Source organism: Bombina bombina, chromosome 4 (assembly GCF_027579735.1).
Source record: "Bombina bombina isolate aBomBom1 chromosome 4, aBomBom1.pri, whole genome shotgun sequence".
Taxonomy (NCBI): domain Eukaryota; kingdom Metazoa; phylum Chordata; class Amphibia; order Anura; family Bombinatoridae; genus Bombina; species Bombina bombina.
The window spans coordinates 44,657,475-44,679,961 of NC_069502.1; the positions used below are offsets into that span (position 1 = coordinate 44,657,475).

Sequence of the window (22,487 nt, forward strand, 5' to 3'; positions counted from 1 at the left end):
TGCGATGTGGGGGGCTGGCAGTTTAGGGGTTAATAGGTTTATTTAGTGGTAGTGATGTGGGAGGCCAAAGGTTTAGGGGTTAATAACTTTAGTGGCGGCGATGTCGGGGAGCTGCGGAATAGGGGTTATTAGATTTATTATAGAGTGGGCGATGTTGGGGTGCAGGGGAATAGGGGTTAATAACTTTAGTATAGTGGCGGCGATATCGGGAGCGGCAGATTAGGGGTTAATAGGGTTTATTTAGGTGGCAGCGATGTCTGGAGCGGCAGATTAGGGGTTTATAACTTTATGTAGGTGTCGGGGATGTCCAGAGCGGCAGATTAGGGGTTTATAACTTTATGTAGGTGTGGGCGATGTTGGTGGCAGCAGATTTAGGGTGTTTAGACGTGGGGTTTATGTTAGGGTGTTAGGTTTAAACGTAACTTTTTTTCCCCCATAGACATCAATGGGGTTGTGTTACGGAGCTTTTCATTCCGCCATCGCAGGTGTTAGTTTTTTTTCTGACAATCTCTCCCCATTGATGTCTATGGGGAAAGTGTGCACAAGCATGTCAAAACAGCGATTGTATTTTGTGCGATATGCAACTCAACCCAACCAGGCGGCTTTTTCAAAACTTTTAATGGCAGCGCTATGGAGGGTGAAATAACCCAACTTTTGTTGCGTTTGTTAACTACCCTCTATAGCGCATAACTCGTAATCTAGCTGACTGTGAGGCATCTAGGATGATCTCCAGACCAGCCACACAGTGATAGACCATGCAAACTCATAGAGCAGGGCAGCCGAGTGCCGACACACACAGTGGCATGTCCAACAAGTCCACATACTATACACAGGATTATACAAAAGTAAGGTTGCAGGGTGAAATGTAATCTAGAGAAGACATTGGGTTGTTTGAGGAGTTTAATAGCAGGTTTGAAGAAGATTTGACATGTCAGTGTAACATCACTTTATATATTTGTGTTATCTATTTATTTATTTACAAATTTAGAGATGGGCAATGTGAGTTTTACAACACGGACTCTAAAGATCCTGTTAAATTAGCCTGTGACACTACAAGATTTCTTGTCTGCCAGAAGCAACTTGCATCCTCTGGGTAAGTTTACTGTTATGGATTAAGAAAAAAAGGTAGAGTAAAACGTAGAAAGTAAAACAATAAATTACATTTATTACAGATAAATGTAACTATGTCATCAAATATATATTTATTTAAATTCATACACATACACTCACCGGCCCCTTTATTAGGTACACCTGTTCAATTGCTTGGTAACACAAATTGCTTATCAGCCAATCACATGGCAGCAACTCAATGCATTTAGACATGGTGAAGACAACGTACTGAAGTTCAAACTGAGCATCAGAATGGGGAAGAAAGGGGATTTAAGTGACTTTGAACGTGGCATGGTTGTTGGTGCCAGATGTGATAGTCTGAGTAATTAAAAAAAATGATGAGCTACTGGGATTTTCACGCACAACCATCTTTAGGGTTTACAGAGAATGGTCCGAAAAAGAGAAAATATCCAGTTAGTGGCAGTTGTGTGGACGAAAATGCCTTGTTGATGGCAGAGGAGAATGGGCAGACTGATTTGAGATGATAGAAAGGCAACAGTAACTCAAATAACCGCTCTTTACAACCAAGGTATGCAGAATACCATCTCTGAACACACAAAACCTCGAACCTTGATGCAGATGGGCTACAGCAGCAGAAGACCACACAGGGTGCCATTCCTGTCAGCTAAGAACAGAAAACTGAGGCTACAATTCGCACAGGCTCACCAAAATTGGACAATAGAAGATTGAAAAAACTTTGCCTAGTCTGATGAGTATCGATTTCAGCTGCAACATTCAGATGGTAGGGTCAGAATTTTGCGTAAACAACATGAAAGCATGGATCCATCCTGCCTTGTATCAACGGTTCAGGCTGGTGGTGGTGTAGTGGTATGGGGGATAATTTATTAGCATACTTTGGGCCCCTTAGTACTAATTGAGCATTGTTTAAATGCCAAAGCCTACCTGAGTATTGTTGCTGACCATGCCCATTCCTTTATGACTACAGTGTACCCATCTTCTGATGGCTACTTCCAGCAGGATAATGCACCATGTCACAAAGCTCAAATCATCTCAAACTGGTTTCTTGAACATGACAATGAGTTCACTGTACTCCAATGGCCTACACAGTCACCGGATCTAAATCCAATAGAGCACCTTTGGGATGTGGTAGAACCAGAGAGTTGCATCATGGATGTGCAGCCGACAAATCTGCAGCAACTGCGTTATGCTATCATGTCAATATGGACCAAAATGTCTGAGGTATGTTTCCAACACCTTGTTGCATCTTTGCCACAAAGAATTAAGGCAGTTCTGAAGGCAAAAGGGGGGCCAACCCGATACTAGCAAGGTGTACCTAATAAAATGGTCGGTGAGTGTATATAGAAAATGATACAATTTTTAAATATATTATTGTGAAACCATCAAATCAGATTGCATTGAACATTTCCTGTGATTAAAACCTCTCCACTCACATGAGATGATCTAAAATCATCCTCCATCACCGTGAGATCCATAGTGAAATTCTCAAAAAGCAGATTTTGCTGTACTTCTCATGCATTTTTGTACGTGAAGGAGAAACAAGCCAAGTGAAATATAGCACTGCATGACATGACAGTTCTGCTGCATTTACACTTTATGCTATGTATTTTATATTACTTTCAGTTCTGATTAAGTTTTATTCCATTCAGACTTTTGCACTTTGCAGTGTACTTAAGATTGTGAGTTTATAGATTCTGATTATGCTTCACAGTGTTTGTGTATCTTCAACATCACTTTTTATATTTCTGTGTATCTTTTACAAATTACATTGCACAATTTGAATTCTTCCTAATTAAACTGAAAAACTGACAGTTTCAGTTTCCCAGAGAGCTCCATTATTTTCTATGAGCCTTATAAGCAAACATTCTATAGTATGGAGATAAATTATAGTGCAGACTTCACAGGGGCTGAACTCAATGAGCTCTCAAAAAAAAAAAGGTGGAACCTGGAAGTCCCTGAGAGATGCCTTCCATATGGCTAGATTACGAGTTTTTTGGTACGGCTATTAACGCTGAAAAATTCGCCATTACGCTGAAATAGCCAGGAACGCATATTTTGAGTCTCGGCTGTATAGATATATTGCAAGCATTTTAGCCTATAACGCAACGTCCATTCCGAACTAAAAAAATTATTTTTGACTGCTGGATTTTCCATAGCGCCGTATTACAGGTTGTGTGGTCCAGCTAAAATGCTTGCCTTACAGCCTATACCGACACGATCCATACTGCCATCTGAGACCAGTAGTTATGGATTTTGTGTAACAAAAATGTTTCACAAAACTCATAACTAAAATGTTACAAAGTACACTAACACCCATAAACTACCTATTAACCCCTAAACTGCCACCCTCCCGCTTTGCAAACACTATATTAAAGCTATTAACCCCTAATCTGCCTTCCACCCACATCACAACTATTAAATAAACCTATTAACCCCTAATCTGCCGCTCCCTGACATCGCCAACACTAAATATAATTATTAACCCCTATTCCACTGCTCGCCGACATCAATAAAATTTATTAACTCCTAATCCGCTGCCCCTGACATCGCAGACACCTAAATAAACCTATTAATCCCTAAACCGCTGGCCCCCCACATCGCCAACGCTATAATAAAAGTATTAACCCCTAAACCTTCAGCCCCTCCACATTGTAACTATTAAACTAAACCTATTAACCCCTAAACCCCCACATCGCAAAACACTAAATTAAACTATTAAACCTAACACCCCCTAACTTTAAATTAAAATATAACTATCCTAAAATAAATAAAAACTTATGTGTGAAATAAAAAAACTAAGTTTAAACTATAAATTAACCTAACATAACTATTCTAATATAATTTAAAAAACTACGAATTAAAAAATCTAAATTACAAATTTAAAAAAACCTAACACTATGAAAAAATGTAAGAAATCTAAAATTACAAAAAATAATAAACACTAAATTACGAAAAATAAAAAAACTTTAAGCTTACAAAAAATAATAAACAAAATTATTAAAAATAAAAGCAATTACACCTAATCTAATAGCCCATTAAAAATAAAAAGCCCCCCATAGAAAAAAACCCTAACCTACAATAAACTACCAATAGCCTTTAAAAGGGCCTTTTGTAGGGCATTGCCCTAAATTGAACAGCTCATTTACATTGAAAAAATTACTAAGTCCCCCTAAAAGAAAAACCCCCTCACCCAACCATCCCCCCAAAATAAAAAAACCTAACTCTAAAAAATCCTAAACTACCCATTGCCCCTAAAGGCGCATTTGTATGGGCATTGCCCTTTTAAAAGGGCATTCATTTCTTTTACTGCCCTAGAATCTACTCACGGTTCTTGAAGTCTGGGCATCCATATTCATCCAAGCGGCGATACCTTCATCCATCTCGGGATGTCTTCTTTCTTCATCCCGGCGGCGCTGAGTTATCCTGGATGGCGAAGAAATTCTGCGAGTAGTGTCCTCTTCACACGGTCACTGCCGTACACTAAAGTTGATTGCAAGGTAGCTGTTTCAAAATGGCGTACCTTGCATTCCTATTGGCTGATTTTATTCTTCAAATTTAAATCAGCCAATAGGATTAAAGCTTCTGTTCAAATCAGCCAATAGAATTTCAGTAGCTCTCATACTATTGGCTGTTTTGGTTTAGGGGTTATTAGGTTTAGTTTAGTAGTTACAATGTGGGGGGCTGAAGGTTTAGGGGTTAATACTTTAGTATAGTGTTGGCGATGTGGGGGGCCGGCAGTTTAGGGATTAATAGGTTAATTTAGGTATTGTAATTTTAATTTAAAGTTAGGGGGGTGTTAGGTTTAGGGGTTTAATAGTTTAATTTAGTGTTTTACGATGTGGGGGCGGTGGTTTAGGGGTTAATAGGTTTTGTTTAGTAGTTACGATGTGGGGGGCTGGTGGTTTAGGGGTTAATACTTTATTATAGTGTTGGCGATGTGGGGGGCTGGCAGTTTAGGGGTTAATAACTTTAATTAATGGCGGGGTGCGGAGGAATAGAGGTTAATAATTATATTTAGTGTCAGCGATGTCGGGAAGCGGTGGGATTAGGGGTTAATAACTTTTATTTAGTGTCGGCGATGTCTGGGAGCAGCGGATTAGGGGTGTTTAGAGTAGGGTTTTATGTTAGGTTTAAACGTAACTTTCTTTTCCCCATAGACCATTCCGCGATCACAGGTGTTAGTTTTTTTCTAAAACATTCTCCCCGTTGATGTTTATGGGTGAAAACACGCATGAGCACGTCAAATCAGCCCTTGGCTTTTGTGCAGTATGGAGCTTAACGCACAACACAAGGAGGTTTTCAGTAACTCGTAATGGCAGCGCTATGGAAAGTGCAATAACACAATTTTTTTGGCGTTATTTTCGCACCCTGTTTAGCGCAAAACTCGTAATCTAGGTGATAGAAAGTAATTAAGCTTTTTAGGAAACAGAATTTCACAGGAAAGCGAGAAGGTAACTGGGGCTGATATAAAGGCTTAGTTTGCATAATTTACAAATTTAAACTGACATTTTTTCACTACAATTTAACATGATATTATTTTCTGTCAGTTAAATAAGTGTATTCACATGCATACACCTGGGGAGATATCTCAGTGAGATCGGCTTGCATAAAATGCCTACTGCAAGACTTTTGCGAGAGCTTTAGACATACCCTGGGAATTCCCCTGTGCCTCCCACTTTATGAAGCTTTGTTTTAATTTACAATAGACAAAATACAAAATGCAGTATAAATTGTAATAGATTCACTGAAATATACAAAGGCCCCGATGTTCAAAACATTGAGATTGTCTAAAAACAAAAGGGGTGTAGGAGGCAATATCTCTTTCATAGAAGTCGGCATTTTACTGTGGCTGTGGGGGGGGGGGGGCATATTTGAAGTTGGTCTACACAGCACAGACAGTGTTCTCACTGTGTTAACACACTCCAAATTTTGGCAGTGGGACCTAAGTTGCACTACACCTACTTTAACTACCTCAGGCAATGTAGTCTCACCAGCCGATAGCTGGCGAGACAATTATGGCTGCTACTCTCCTTGTAAAACTGCACTTCGCTGATTCAAACATATTGCACTGGTGTCGATATGTCTTAATCAAAGTGCAGCTTATTCCCACTAGCACTCCCCCCTTAACGCCTATACCTACGTCCCATCTAACCTACACTCACCCAGCACCACCTCGATACCTCCCACGACCAAATACACTTACGTCAAATCTAATCTACACTCCCCCTGCACCGTCCAGCTAACTCCCCCTGACCGCGTACACTGTCATATCTAACCTACACGCGCCTGGAATGCCTAATACTGCCTACACTTACGTAATGTACCGCCTACACTCCCCTGAACTGCCCCAGCTAACTCTCACATACTGCCTACTGTCTAAAAAATACCTGACTATAATAAACTATACTAAATAGTAAACCTCCAAATAACTATAGGAGCTATGTCGCTAAAATTATTAACAGTGTTTAAATTATTTGTCATAGAGATGCACTGAATGTGGTGGACGATCACCGGAGGGCAATCAAAACCTCACCATCTACCTAGACTTCTAAAACTGAGTGCCGGACTAGAATTTAAGTGTCCCCCATTCCTCCCAGAACATAGCACCCCGAACAAGTGGTATCCCCAGGTGCCGACAACCAACATAGGCCTCGCTTCCATTGAGTCGTAATTCAGTTTGCGTGCACTCGCAAACCGATAAATATGCTGTCGGAAGCAATATCGTTTATCGACTGTTTCCAATGGCGCGTTATACCTCGATATCGGCAGCCGGACTTCGGCTGCCGAAAAGATCTTCGCGTCCCATAGAAAGTAATAGAAGCCGTTAATCGATAAATTATACCAGGTTTCCAATGAAAGCGCTAACCGTTAATACATTGTCGGAGGCTGTCGATACATTGAGATATATTACCCCCAGCTCAACTAGGTGTAAAAGAGGAAAATTGTGCTTTTTGAGATCTATTTTCTATTGAAATTATAAAACTTGCAAATAATGCAAGTGTTTTAATGTAGAAATAAATTGTTATAAGTAATATTTAATGTTGTCTCATGTATAGAAATAGTTGAACTTATATTCTAATAGAAATATCAGTATATATTTAAATATAATAATATATGCAAGAACATATCTACAGAATGCAAACTAGACCTATGCCTAGGGCAGCAAGGAATATTACTTATATTTATGAAGTGTTAAATATAATTATATTAGAAAATAGTATTTGATTATTAAAAATATGGATAAGTGTTTTTTTATTTATCTTGAGAGGCGATCACAGGTAAGAAGCACGGACGTTAAACGTAAATTCTATAGCGTAAGGTCGGGTTACCTTAGCAACTAATTGATTTTCAAGAAATCCGACGTCAGATGGAAGCGTTAACACAACGTTAACTTACAGCTACACGAAAAGAGCGACTGCGCGCAACACGCTAATCTTTTCAATGGAAACCTGGTACTAAAATGCAGCCGTAAATTACTTTTAGCTGTCGGCCGCTTCAGTAGCTTACGGCTCCATTTTTAACGACTCAATGGAAGCGAGGCCTTAAAGGGCAGCTTGATCCCCTGCACCCTGCTCAATCGGCACCCCATTTAAGAGTCCCCAGACTGAGCCTCAATTCTGGTCCGGTGCTCAGTTACAGGAGCCTGGCTAGGTCGGCAAGGTTTTGCCAACCCTCCAGCATTTAAAGAATATACATTGTACATGAAAATGCATATTTTGTCAAGGAGATGTGGTATATATCTTAAAAGGGATTTATTGTTGCTTGCTGTGTTTATTATTTCAAACATACTGTAAATATATATTTTAAAATATGTTTGTGTTAAAATTAATAGAAAGCAACAATAAATACCTTTTGACCCCTAAACTGCCATAGCCTAAAACTAACTGTAGAAACTAAGGCTCTACTCCATAAATATTCAATATTTAAAATGACACATTGATATGTAGCATATTATTTAAATATTTGCATATAAATTAAAATGTAATTAATATTGGTTGCTGTGTTTATTATTTGTTATTAAAGATAGTATAATTAAAATTACAGTTCTACATAACTGCATGCCTGTTATCTAATTTTTTTTAGTTTAATGCTACTTACTACTATAACATAAATAAATATTTACATATATATCTATGTTATCACTAATAAACACAACAAGCTAAAATAAATAATTTTTCATTTATATGCAATACTTAAAATAATATTCAATATTTCAAATGGTATATATTGTCATGTATATTGCATATCAATGCAAAGCCAGACTACATTATATATACAATGTTTAAAATAAAATGCATGGTCATGTATAATGCATATTATTTTAAGTATTGGATATAAATTAAAATTTAGATATTCTTGCTTGTTGTGTTTATTATTTAATATATATATATATGTTTAAAATAGATATTTATGTTATAGAAGACAGTTACATAATAATTATAGTATTACATAACTGAATGCCTGTTATGTAATACAACAATTGTAATACTAATGACTTTTGTAACATAAATATACATTTTACAATCTATATTTGTTTACAATAAAAAAACACATTAAGAAAAATAAATACATATTAATTTATATATAATACTTAAAAATATGCATCATAAATGAGAATGCATACTATTTTAAACCTTAGATTAATCCTATAATGCACTATTAAAAAACACACATCATTGTATCAAACACTAATCTACATCCCCCCCAAAAACATAACCCTAAAAATAAATTACAATAGCCTTTAAAAGGTCCTTTTGTACGGCATTGCCCTAAAGTCACTACAGCTCTTATACAAATATTACAACACCCTCCTTCTACAATACAAGTAACAACCCCCAAAATAAATTCTAAATATAAAACCTATCCTAAAATTTTAAATAAAAAAGCCTATTCCTTAAGTTAAAAAACCCCGGATGTGCAGAACCCCTTTATTTAGGGTACCCCTTCATCCCTAATGGCTGGTTTTTAATCCCCAATAGGGATTGCCTGATTAAAAATCAGCCAGTAGGGATGAAGCAGTGCCCCTTTATAAAAGGGTTTAGTGCATCCTGAAATTCAGTGTTCTGCAAGAAGAGGAGGGCTCTAGGAAGAGAGCTAAAGACTGGAAGAAAGAAGACAAGGAGTGAAGGTAGCGGAAAAGGCCACCGAAGTCCGCCTTTGCCACCACGAAGATCGGCCCCCACCGCCTGAACCCTGGATGAAGAGGGCCCAGGCGTGGATGAAGAGGAGCTGAATTTTTGTAAAATTTTTGGGTTGAGTTAGGGCTTTTTTGGGCTGTTTTTTTTATTTAAAGAATATTCTTTTTTATTCTAAATTTTAATTTTTAGTATAGTTTTTTTTTCTTGGTAAGACTGTATTATTTTGGGGGTTACTTGTAGTGTACTGGGTGAGTATTGTAATATTTTTGTTTGTAAAAGAGCTGTATTGACTTTAGGACAATGCCCTACAAAAGGCCCTTTAAGGGTTTTTATAATTTATTTTTAGTGTTAGGGGTTTTTTTTGGTTTTGGGTGGCATTTCATATATGATATTCTAGGTGGGGGGGGGGCAAGAAATTAGAAAGTTTTCAAGGGACATCTATTAAAACAAGGACAAAGTGCATCTGCAATTTATAGCTGTGTTTATTCTGACACAGTAAAGTTTTCAAACAAGTATCCACCATATTTCTCTGGGCTCAGCAGGAAACCTCTTTGCCAAGTGCAGATTTCCCCAGTGGAATTAAAGTTAAAGGACCAGTCAACACATTAGATTTGCATAATCAACAGATGCAAGATAACAAGACAATGCAATAGCACTTAGTCTGAACTTCAAATGAGTAGTAGATTTTTTTATAACAAATTTCAAAGTTATGTATATTTCCACTCACCTTGTACCATGTGATAGCAATCAGCCAATCACAAATGCATATACGTATAGTCTGTGAATTCTTGCACATGCTCAGTAGGATCTGGTGACTCAAAAATTGTAAATATAAAAGACTGTGCACATTTTTTTTAATGGAAGTAAATTGGAAAGTTGTTTAAAATTACATGCTGTATCTGCATCATGAAAATTTAATTTAACCTGAGTGTCCCTTTAATAGAAGCAATATCCCCGGGTTAATCACAGGCAAGTGGTAGATTTACAAAATAGATCTTATGGTGTGAACTGACAGGTTCCACTGTGCTTCCAATTACTCAAGCAAAGGGGACGGATGCCCTGTCACAAGCTAGGAGCTTCATCCTCATTTATCTTTTCCCACCAATTCCTCTCATACCTCACTGCAGAATTCAAAGAAAGCAGTCAGATTGTTTACAGGGTTCAGTAAAACTCTAATAATGTGTTATGTGTTTTCCCCCAGCACGTCTGAGTCCTCAAAGAAATATTAGATGGACGTTCGGTGTTTGAAATCCAGACAGAGAAGGGGAAATTACTTTTTACATTGAAAGGACGATTCACCTGCACCTTCTGGAAATGACGGACTTACTTGAAATCGTAATAATCATGAAAGTGTTAAAATGGAAAACGGACTGTAGCCAATTATAAAAGACATGGATGACTATATAATAATGCAAAGGAAGAGACTCTTTCGCCTTGAAAAAGCCGCCAGGTTGCGGTGAAACATACTTTGGAGATTGTGGCTATGTCACAGAGAGGGGTTACATTGACCGTAGCGCAACACTTGGAACTGCAATCTACAAAGTTGCGCTGTGTATCACAGCATACTGAATGCTTTTATACATAAATACATTTGATTATTTTTTAAGCAGGATGTACTTTTTATTCTAAATAAAATATTTATAGAAGATTTTCCTGTCATTCAGTGGGATTTATTAATAGAGTTACATTAGAGCTATTGTAGCTATACAAAGTGTGAGTACTGGTCTATTTAGGATCACTAACGAGCATTTTTATAATTATGTCTGTTTACTTCTGCACATGCACATTCATATACATGTATTGATGAATCAATGTATAAGTGTATAGAAACATTTTTCTAATAAGCCTGGTAGCTTGTACCCTCTATTTAAAGCTAATGCTCAGGTAAATGTACATTCAAGGTTGTACAAATATTTAGCCTTCCTTATTCCCATCTGTTTATATAATTTTATGTTTATATAATGCTGAATTACTGTTTTTGCGATTCTTTGTATTGTATTCAGATGCAAATGTAATGATATGGAACTTGTGTGATTAAATGATTTGTTGGGGGTGTTAACCTCCTTTTATTTATTGACCAATGATATCACTTGAGTAGGTTTTTAAACTCTGCTGACTAGCACATTGTTAGGTCTATGATTATGGCACCTGCCAAAACATGTAAGACCAGTCAGCTTTTCATGTCTTCTGTGCGCTCATTTTAATTTGACTTCCAATAAAGGCTATTTTTATATACAACGGTCTCAAGGAACTTTTTTCTCTTCTTTAATTTGCTCTGTTACTTTCTTTTGAGGATTCTACCCATCCACTGAGTTCCTTGACATAAGGAGCCTTAAAGGGTAGGTAACATTTAACCACAACAGTAATTACGCCACAGTGATTAAGAATTTTAAAAACACCAGCATTTGGGTAGAGAATATTGTGTTTATCAGCAGATGGAATATTATACTTGACGAATACACTAATAATTTAATGACATTAATTATTTAATGAAAAAAACATCTTGGTGATATAGATGAAGAAATTAATGTATTTGAAATCCAATTAACTCCACATTTAGGAAGTTTGGTGCATAGAGAGAAGTGATTAAATTAAACAGGATTTAAAGAAATGGAAATAAAATAAAATAAAAAAAAGAGAACTCAATGAGGGATATGGTGTATTACCAGGAAAGAAAAGAGAGAAATTACACCAAGAGTTTTTTTTTAAAATCTAAGAATAAAAATACAGGGAAGTTGAGTTATCAATTAAAAAAATGAAAGAGAAGAAAAAAGATCTATCAAAATAAGAGGGTTGATAACAACACGACTAAGCTCCTTAAACCAAGAGAACAATATGAAAAGAAATAGAGATAAATTTTAAAAGTAGGTAAAAGTTATTTGTCTCGTAGGAAAAAAACACACACAGAGAGGTTGGAGAGGCTGAGGGAAGATCACCACGGTTCTCACAGACCTTTTCTCAGACTATTTCTCCAATGATGGTAAACCAGCAAATACATTTTCGGCTGCGTACATCACTAGTATCTAAAACACAGAAGGAACACTCTTCTCCCGGAATCGTATATGCCAATCTCATTATTAAATTTGGACTACAAAATTCTAACTAAACTTCTAGCAGAACGCCTCAAATTTATCTTACCAGATCTGATTCATGGCAGATTTTATGCTCGCAAGATCGTCAGTGGTCAATGTTCTTCAGTGGTCAATGTTCAACATTATTGGAATAAGAAACAATCTGGGTCGCATACGCTGCTTCCGGAGGCCTTTCTGTTGTCCTTGGGTCCTTTTCTCTCATTTATTCAGGCTCTTTATTCTTCGCCAATTGTCAACATTTGTGTCAATCTGTTCTCTTTTGATGTCACTTTACGAGGCACGAGACAAGGATGCCCTCTGGATTTCGGATCTTTCTCAAGCTATAAGGTCAACATGCAGAAATCTGAGATCCTGTGGTTACATAGAGACAATAAACAAAATCATAATTAACCATTCACAATAGCAAACCACATGATATCATACCTTTGTATTCAGATCCACCTGAACCCCAACAAGCTTTACTCTACTAACCTGGCACCTATGTTCGCTAAACTTTGTAGCTTGATGAGAAGCTGGAAATCTCTTCCCATTTCACTAGAAGGTAGGATTCACCTCCTTAAAATGGTGGTTCTTCCCCACCTTCTGTATCCACTGCTTATGCTGCCTTTATTGCTCACTAAAAATTATGTGAAATCCTTAAACTCTGCAGTACGATACTTTATATGGAAACTAGGCAAACCTCGGGTATCTACCAATAAACTAAATATGACCTATCTTAATGGCGGTCTATCCCTGCCGGACTTTAAATTCTACAATTGGGCAGCTCTGATTCATTTGGTCTTGGACTGGCAGGTTGGCACACAGCATTTCTATAAGCATAGTATGGAATGTGCAGCTTTGGGGGGCATTTCTTTGGCATACCTACCACATGCCAAAATTAGGGAGTGCTAAATTAGTAGGCTTAAATCTTTTGTACCGAGACCCATTGCGGGCCTACCATCAAGCTCACAGATTTTTGCCTACCTCCCAATTAGTGGTAGCCTAGACTTTCTGGCGGGCATGGACACAAGACCATTTTTACAATGGGAAAAACTAGGTTTAAAAAATGTTGGCTTATTAATGGATCCATTGACACGCTCACTGAAAACTTTTTCCTTGCTACAGAGAGAACATAACCTCCCAAATAATAATTGTTATGCTTATTTACAGATATGTCACTATGTGGGGGCATTGGTCAGAGATAACCCAGATTTCTGTGAGGGCTTGCCCTTCCGTATTACTCAGTCCCTTTTTAAGATGGGTAGATTCTCCCTATCAGAAATATATCAAGTTCTCTTACAAAAATGCCTGCAGCAAATACAACCAGCCTTACTGGCAGGATGGGAAAGGGAGGGTGTCCAGGAGATTACATGGGATAAGGTCTGGGAGGGGCTAGAAAAGGTTAGGAATGCCACTTTTTCTGCCACTTTGAGAGAGACTCAGTCTAGATTTTTACACAGGGCCTACATAACTCCTAGAGGATTGGCCCAGTGGATTCCTGATTGGCCTAACAAATGTTCCAAATGCTATATGATGTCCCCTGGCCTGTTGCACTAAATGTGGGCTTGTCCACTGATAAAACAATTCTGGAGTAAACTCCAATAGTGGATTAATAAGCAGTTGAAACTTCCAATTATTCTGGAACCAAATAATATATTGTTCATGAATTGGGAAGCACAATATAGGCAATCTGACTCAGTGTTGACTTTGATTATTCTATTAGCAAGGAAATGTATTCTTAAGCAATGGACTAAAGCTGCAGCATCCACTGTTGCTTGCTTTCGCAGTATGTTAAAGGCACAACTGTTTGTGGAACAGGTAGACGTTAGAGTAGATGTACAAAATAGACTGAACCTATTTTTACGAAAATGGCGTAGACTAATCTTAACATTCAAATTGGAAGTCCAAAGACAAGTTCTCTTCCCATTTCGAAACACTAGTTTTTTTTTTTTAAAAGACTCCCTGCGCGCGGAGTGGAACCACATCTTATTTACTCATGAAGGACGGAGAAGCTAGGGGAAGGAGAATATGCTTTTTTTTCACTTTGCTGGGTCCTCAATGCTGCTAAATACATACGTAAATTGATTGATGGTCTTCAATCTTGCTCACTCAGGTACTGTTTAAGTTTAATGTTAGATTGTTAGTATGTTTTAGTTAGTGATTAGTTGAGAGAAATAGTCTTCACTAGTTCAAAAATAAAAAATAGCAAAGATTCCTTACATCTATGTATGCCATGTTCATAAAAAAACCATATGCTGCCATCTTGGTGCTGGAAAATGAAGATTTGGGATTTGACTCTATCTAAATGTAATAAGCTGCTTCTTTTTGCTGTTACAATTTTTACAGGTGGTCATGATTCCTTCCTCAATGTATTACCATTTGCAATGTAAATAAGGTGACGTCTATGTATACACATGTATTCTCTCAATAAAAAGAATTAAAAAAAAAAAGTAGGCAAAAGGGGAAGCAGCATATGAGATATAGAAGAAGAAGAAGAAATGTGGGCAGGCATCTATACTATAATTGTGTTTGTAAGCGTCAGTCGCCGTCGGCAGTTGCGCACGCATCCTCAAAGGAATGTTGGATGCGCGTGCAGCCGACTCGCAGCGACACAGCTTCAGGAGCTCCAACTGTTATGTTACAGCTGAGAGCTGGAGCTTCAGGCATCTGCCGCATATGGAGCTGGAGCGCGATCGGTGCTCCGCCTCCATATGAGGCCAGATGCCTGATCGTTACAGACGGTGATACTATGGCCTCTAGTTATCAACGTGTCTACTTACCTGCCATTGCTGGCCCCAATACGCCCGCCTAAGCTCGTCTACCATCACCACCACGGACCTGAATACGCTCGCCAAAGTTATCAATAAAGCTGTCAAAAAGCCGCGCACCAAGTACGGGGCAATGAGCAGCGGACTGTGATAGTTATCACTCATCCGATCTCGCTGCTCTTCGGCTTTTTCCCAGCTTTATTGCTAGCCTGTCACTAAGCACCCACACTAAACTACACTGTTCTACCCCCTATACCGGAGCCCCCCGCAACTAAATAAAGTTATTAACCCCTAAACCGCCGCTCCTAGACCCCGCCACAACTATAATAAATGTATTAACTCCTAAACCGCAGCTCCCGGAGCCCACCGCCACCTACATTATACCTAGTAACCCCTATCCTGCCCCCCCTATACCACCGCCACCTATAATAAATTTATTAACCCCTATCCTGCCGCTCCCGGACCTCGCCGCAACTAAATAAATCGTTTAACCCCTAAACTGCCGCTCCGGGACCCCGCTGCCACCTATATTAAACTTATTAACCCCTAATCTGCCCCCTACACCGTTGCCACCTATAATAAATTTATTAACCCCTATCCTGCCCCCCCTACACCGTCGCCACCTATAATACATTTATTAACCCCTATCCTGCCCCCCCTACACCGCCGCCACTATAATAAAATTATTAACCCCTAAACCTAAGTCTAACCCTAACCCTAACACCCCCCTAACTTAAATATTAATTAAATACATCTAAATATTATAACTCTTAACTAAATTAATCCTATTTAAATCGAAATACTTACTTTTAAAATAAACCCTAATATAGCTATAATATAAATAATAATTATATTGTAGCTATCTTAGGATTTATTTTTATTTTACAGGCAAATTTCAATTTATTTTAACTAGGTACAATAGCTATTAAATAGTTATTAACTATTTAATAGCTACCTAGTTAAAATAAAGACAAATTTACCTGTAAAATAAATCCTAACCTAAGTTACAATTACACCTAACACTACACTATCATTAACTAAATTATTCCTATTTAAAACTAAATACTTACCTGTAAAATAAACCCTAAGATAGCTATAATATTACAAAAAATAAAAAATAAAAAGTTACAAACATTTAAAAAATATTACAACAATTTTAAGCTACTTACACCTAATCTAAGCCCCCTAATAAAATAACAAAGCCCCCCAAAATAAAAAAATGCCCTACCCTATTCTAAATTACGAAAGTTAACAGCTCTATTACCTTACCAGCCCTTAAAAGGGCCTTTTGCGGTGCATGCCCCAAAGTATTCAGCTCTTTTGCCTGTAAAAAAAAAAATACAACCCCCCCAACATTAAAACCCACCACCCACACACCCCTACTCTAACCCAAACCCCCCTTAAATAAACCTAACACTACCCCCCTGAAGATCATCCTACCTTTAGCCGTCTTCCGCCAGCCGACCACCAATGGAACAGAAGAGGACATCCGCAGCGGCCGAAGTCATCATCCAAGGGGCGCTGAAGAAGTCGTCATCCAAGGGGCGCTGAAGAGGTCTTCCATCCAATTGAAGTCATCATCCAGGCGGCGTCTTCAATCTTCATCCATCCAGAGCGGTGCGGAGCCATCTTCATACGAGCCGTCGCGGAGCCATCTTCTTCCACCGACGACTTCCCGACGAATGGCGGTTCCTTTAAGTGACATCATCCAAGATGGTGTCCCTCAAATTCCGATTGGCTGATAGGATTCTATCAGCCAATCGGAATTAAGGTAGGAAAAATCTGATTGGCTGATTTAATCAGCCAATCAGATTGAGCTTGCATTCTATTGGCTGTTCCGATCAGCCAATAGAATGCAAGCTCAAACTGATTGGCTGATTAAATCAGCCAATCAGGTTTTTTTTTTTTTTGGTTTTTTTTAAATATGTTTTTTTATTGAGGGAATAACATTAACAAAACAAGAATCAGTTTGCTCAGACAAACATATGGCACATAATATATGACAAGACAGGTTTCGTGGACATAAACAGATGCTTAATAACATATTCAGGAATAGATCCCTTATCATAACATTCATAGAAGACTCGCAGATTGGGTTATACATAACATGACAGAGCAAACCTCAAATCACCCCCTTTTCCCCCAATGGTAGCCGAGGCCACTTTTGGACCTCATTAAAGTAAATGTACTACTCAGAGGGCTTTTGGTTAGTACAGGCCCAATCAAGGCCTACACTTTATATCCTCCTTCCTATAGCCGCTGGGACCATGGTTAGGTCCAAAAAACTAACAATAAAATTGAAGGAGATGAAAAAAAATTAAGAATAACAATATAAATGCAAGTACCTTACACTACTTCAGGGAAATAAACTACAGGGACTGTTTTATATTTAAACTGAAACCTTAATAGGTACAAGCGTGTAACTATTCGCATTAAAACAGCAGTCAGGAGGTCAATGAGAGTGTGAATCTAAAAGTTGTAGGTTCAAAAAGGCTTATAATCTAGCAAGAAATATAAAATCTCTAGACCTTTTGCATCACGCCAGTAGTTCTATCACATACATTAGATACATAAGTGAGCTATCCCTTATACTAAAATGAAAGTGATTGAGTCTATAGGTATTGAACACAGAGTAACAATCATAGTATATTCCCGAAGAGCCATTTTTACAATCATACCGGGACACACTCGGACAAGGCTCCACGGGTAGGGCAGAGACAATACAACTCTGCCAAATGGGAATGTGGAGGATAAGATGTTTATCCCTTACCACATACTTAGGAGAGGGAGGGAAAAAGAGGGAGAGGGGGGGTAAGGAGTGGGAGAGAGGAGGGGGTAAAAGGGAAGGGAGAGGGAAGAAAAAGGGGGGAAGAGATAGAGGTGGGGGAGAGGGAGAGAAAAAAAAAGGGGGGAAAGGGAGAGAGGGGGGGAAGGGAGAGAGGGGGAGGGGGGAAGAGAGAGAGAGAGGAAGAGGGGGGGAGAGGGTGAAAGAGGGGGGCAGATCCAGGGCTGATAATTTACAAAGGATCCATAATAGAGGCTTTAAGGGTACTGGGATCAGTGGTTATCTATTCGCATATTAGAAGTAACTAGTATGATTCTATATACATGGTCTCCCAATTATAGTCTCAAGCAACATTTCCAAAACATTTACTCACATTTTTATATTACATTAGAGAAATAGCTGCTCCTAAAGAGCACATACAGGAAGTAACCCCTTAAGAGCCATAAGGTTCAGAACTCAGTATATAATGACACTTTAAGGGATCTACTTACACATACATACACACTCAGTTTTCTGGAGGAGCACATGAATAGTGAAAATAAATATTCAAAAATTCTCGGTACAGAATTAGCAATGAACTAGCTTAAGCACATACTGTACATACACATATCCGACTTTTTCAAGCCTTCATAAAGTATCATCTTGCATATTGTGGATAATGATAGTAACGTACTGACAGGCAAGTTCGTTCAAGATATGCTGGTTGCAACACGGCGTTACAGCCCTAGACCCAAGGCTCAACCTATTCCCTGCTTAAATCTCTTATGTGCAGGAGGGTAACAATAATTCAGATCATGTCTCTGGTGCTGGGGTACACCGCAGGGGGACAGCCACTCATACTCCTCAGGTAGCAAGTCTAATGTAGGCAGCGGACTCGAGGGGTCAGCTGTATAGTCCAAATAATCGGCGCTAACAAGCGCAGCTGCCCTAACAGTGCACCTCTGCTTCACATACCATAGGGTCGTGGTGTCACCATTGCCGTCAAGCAGGCTCGATCTCCCTTGCTGCACAGCTACTGTAGGGGCAATGAGTGAGTTCTCCTGTGACGCTCGCCTCACACTAGATTCCTCCCTTGGCCCAGGTTCACATGAAGACTGCAATGATTGCAGAGAAGGGAACAGCAGATTGTGCTGATGTATGGCATCCACCACTTTTTCCGTGTCCGGCTCCCCCATGGCAGACACTGCGTCACATGGTGGAGTAGTACTCTGTTGCGATGCGGCTAAAATCCTGTCGATCCTGTCTAGGAAGTTCCTCTCAAAGTGAGCCGTTAGCTCGCAGAAAATAACAGCCAGATTCTCCATAGTTAGACGAGGCTCAACAGGCTCAGTGCAGCTCAGAATTCGAGATATAGGGTAGTGATGTGCCTCAAGGCCCCAAAAAAGCAATGGCCACTATACGATGTAGGCTCTCCCACCTGTTATGCACCAAGAACAGCTATGTCACCACTCCACAAACTCACTCCGATCAGGGCTGGTCACCATATGCACTTCTTTTCTTTAATAAAGGTTTATTTTAAATGCACCTAAGCACCATTTATATCAGTTATATTGTGTTAAATCCAGGAGCTCCTCACACACACGTCTAGTTCCTTCAGAAGCTTGCTCCGCCCCCCAGCCAATCAGATTTTTCCTACCTTAATTCCGATTGCTGATAGAATCCTATCAGCCAATCGGAATTCGAGGGACGCCATCTTGGATAACGTCACTTAAAGGAACCATCATTCGTTGGGAAGTCGTCGGTGGAAGAAGATGGCTCCGCGTCGGCTCGTTTGAAGATGGCTCTGCTCCGGATGGATGAAGATTGAAGACGCCGCCTGGATGATGACTTCAATCGGATGGAAGACTTCTTCAGCGACCCTTGGATGATGACTTCAATCGGATGGAAGACCTCTTCAGCGCCCCTTGGATGATGACTTCAATCGGATGGAAGACTTCTTCAGCGCCCCTTGGATGATGACTTCGGCCGCTGCGGATGTCTTATTCTGTGGTCGGCTGGCTGAAGATGGCTAAAGATAGGATGATCTTCAGGGGGGTAGTGTTAGGTTTATTTAAGGGGGGTTTGGGTTAGAGTAGGGGTGTGTGGGTGGTAGGTTTTAATGTTGGGAGGGGGGTTGTATTTTTATTTTACAGGCTGATTTCTTTGGGGCATGCCCCGCAAAAGGCCCTTTTAAGGGCTGGTAAGGTAATAGAGCTGTTAACTTTTTAATGTAGAATAGGGTAGGGCATTTTTTTTATTTTGGGGGGCTTTGTTATTTTATTAGGGGGCTTAGATTAGGTGTAAGTAGCTTAAAATTGTTGTAATATTTTTGAAATGTTTGTAACTTAGTTTTTTTATTTTTTGTACTTTAGTTAGTTTATTTAATTGTATTTAATTGTAGTTATTTGTAGCTAATTTATTTAATTAATTTAATGATAGTGTAGTGTTAGGTTTAATTGTAACTTAGGTTAGGATTTATTTTACAGGTAATTTTGCATTTCTTTTAGCTAGGTAGTTATTAAATAGTTAATAACTATTATAACTAGCTAAAATAAATACAAAGTTACCTGTAAAATAAATATAAATCCACAAATAGCTACAATGTATTTATTAAGAGAGGTAGGTACCAGAGTGAGGGAACATTTATCATACATATCAGTTGAAAGGCCATGCTCTGCACTGTCAATAAATTTTTTGGATATACATGATCAGGATGTGACAAGCTTCAAATGGCATGCAATTGAGCAAATTCCCAAAACCACAAGAGGGGGGGATAGGTTGTCCGCGTTGTGCAGACAAGAGACCTACTGGATATTGAAACTAAATTGTTTGGTACCAGTAGGTTTTAATTCTGAATATGATATAATTAACTATTGGCACCGTTAGTCACCACTGACTCCTGTACAGTGGAATTTTGCTCTAGTAATGATTTTCGATTATATGCATGGCTTCTTGCATAAATTAAGCTAATCAGCATAATTGATAAGGACATCTACAACATTATAGCATAAGTTATCTCAACTAATTAGCTGGGATGGGTATCACTAATTTAGCCTGCTCATTCTGACGGAAATATCTATATATGCCATCCCCAGTTCTATGAATACCAATGACCAAATCTGTACAGAGAGTTAGTTAGGCTGATTTTGGCCAAATTGTGTCACAATTTGATAGGTATATATATATATATATATATATATATATATATATATATATATATTCGCTTTCCCCATCCCCACCTTAATAACCTCATAACTACTAACTAGGGTAACATATGTTACTACATAATACATATTTAAATGCATATATATATATAAAGTATAACTAGTGCTATTAATATTGTTCACTCAGATGGTAATATATGAATGTTCTGCCTATATAGTCCCTAAAGAGTCATTTGGTATAGTTTTAGGTAGACAGTGTTTCAGTTTATTTTATTATGTTGTACATGCTACTATTTGTTTGCATTTATTATGATTAGACAGTTAGAAGCTATACGCCATTCATAATGATTAGTCTGTTTGGGAACATATGCCATTTAATATGTACTGTATTGATAACCTGTTACTGTTTTTATGCTATATGTTATAAGTTAGTAACTATATGAATTTTTCCCTTTGTCCAGTTTTTAACAATATGTACCAATTGTTATCTAGATAAGCATTCCTCTTTAAGATAGTAATAATTACATGGCCAGTATTTTTAACCAATCAGTGTGCTTTTAATGCTCTTTAAAAGGAGAGAACAGGTGTACTAGTTTAAGTGCAAGTGATGCGAGAGCGGCCGCTCCGAGCTCTCTAGTCGGCATCCAGTTGCTGGCTCAGAGGGATGACGTCACAGGCGTTACCATAACCGCAGCTATACTATACTGGGATACTCAAGGTGACAGGGTGCAAATGCCGGATAGGCATTCATCAATTTGCCATGAAGGTACAATGTAAAAAAAAGGTCTGGCAGCACATAGCAATAAAAATTCAGAAAACTTTATTCTTCACTTGAGGCATACAGGTATAATTTGGAGTAAACGTCTGACACGTTTCACGCCCCCTAGTGGCGTTTCATCAGAGACTACAGGTGTTCTAGCCATGGCCCTCTTATACTCAGGTCATGGGTGGATACATATTTAACCCTTTAATGTCATACTACACACAAACATCCTCAAACATTAAAAGTATATGTAAACATAAAATATGCCACAGTATATATTGTCTTCTGCTCTCATATTACAGCATAATAAGGAAAGAAGGGAAGGACATTTTGAAAAACCAATCACATTTGGAAACAACTACAAAATAAATCTTGGCACTTGATGTAATTAAATTAATACTAAAACGCACATATTGAAATGCTTAATACTCCAGTAATGGAATTATGTAACTATGTAAACAACTTATAACATACTAATCCCAGATATAGCACTACAAATGAATGTACCTTTATTCTCTGTATCCTACAATTTACAATCTTGTCTAATACTGGGAATAAAATAAGCCCTAATTCTAAGACACAGTAACCATCGATTTTGGAGTAAATATATATGTGCTATTTAGATAGACACTTCTCGTCCAATTTAAGTCATAGTTTGACGCTGATATAACATGTTTCATGTCATTTCATGTATATATATTTAATTATCTACACAAAATAACGTATGTCC

At 38.3% G+C, this 22,487-nt stretch overlaps 1 protein-coding gene across 1 annotated transcript in view; it reads left to right on the plus strand.

Moving 5' to 3' along the window:
- LOC128655883 (uncharacterized) overlaps positions 1 to 11,465 on the plus strand; it is a 96,056-nt gene extending 84,591 nt beyond the window's left edge. Inside the window, exons 8-9 of the mRNA XM_053709472.1 lie at positions 989 to 1,093; positions 10,429 to 11,465. Coding sequence (XP_053565447.1) covers positions 989 to 1,093; positions 10,429 to 10,456 — 133 coding nt within the window. The 3' untranslated portion in view covers positions 10,457 to 11,465. The remainder of the gene's footprint in view (positions 1 to 988; positions 1,094 to 10,428) is intronic.
- The last annotated feature ends 11,022 nt before the right edge of the window (positions 11,466 to 22,487 follow it).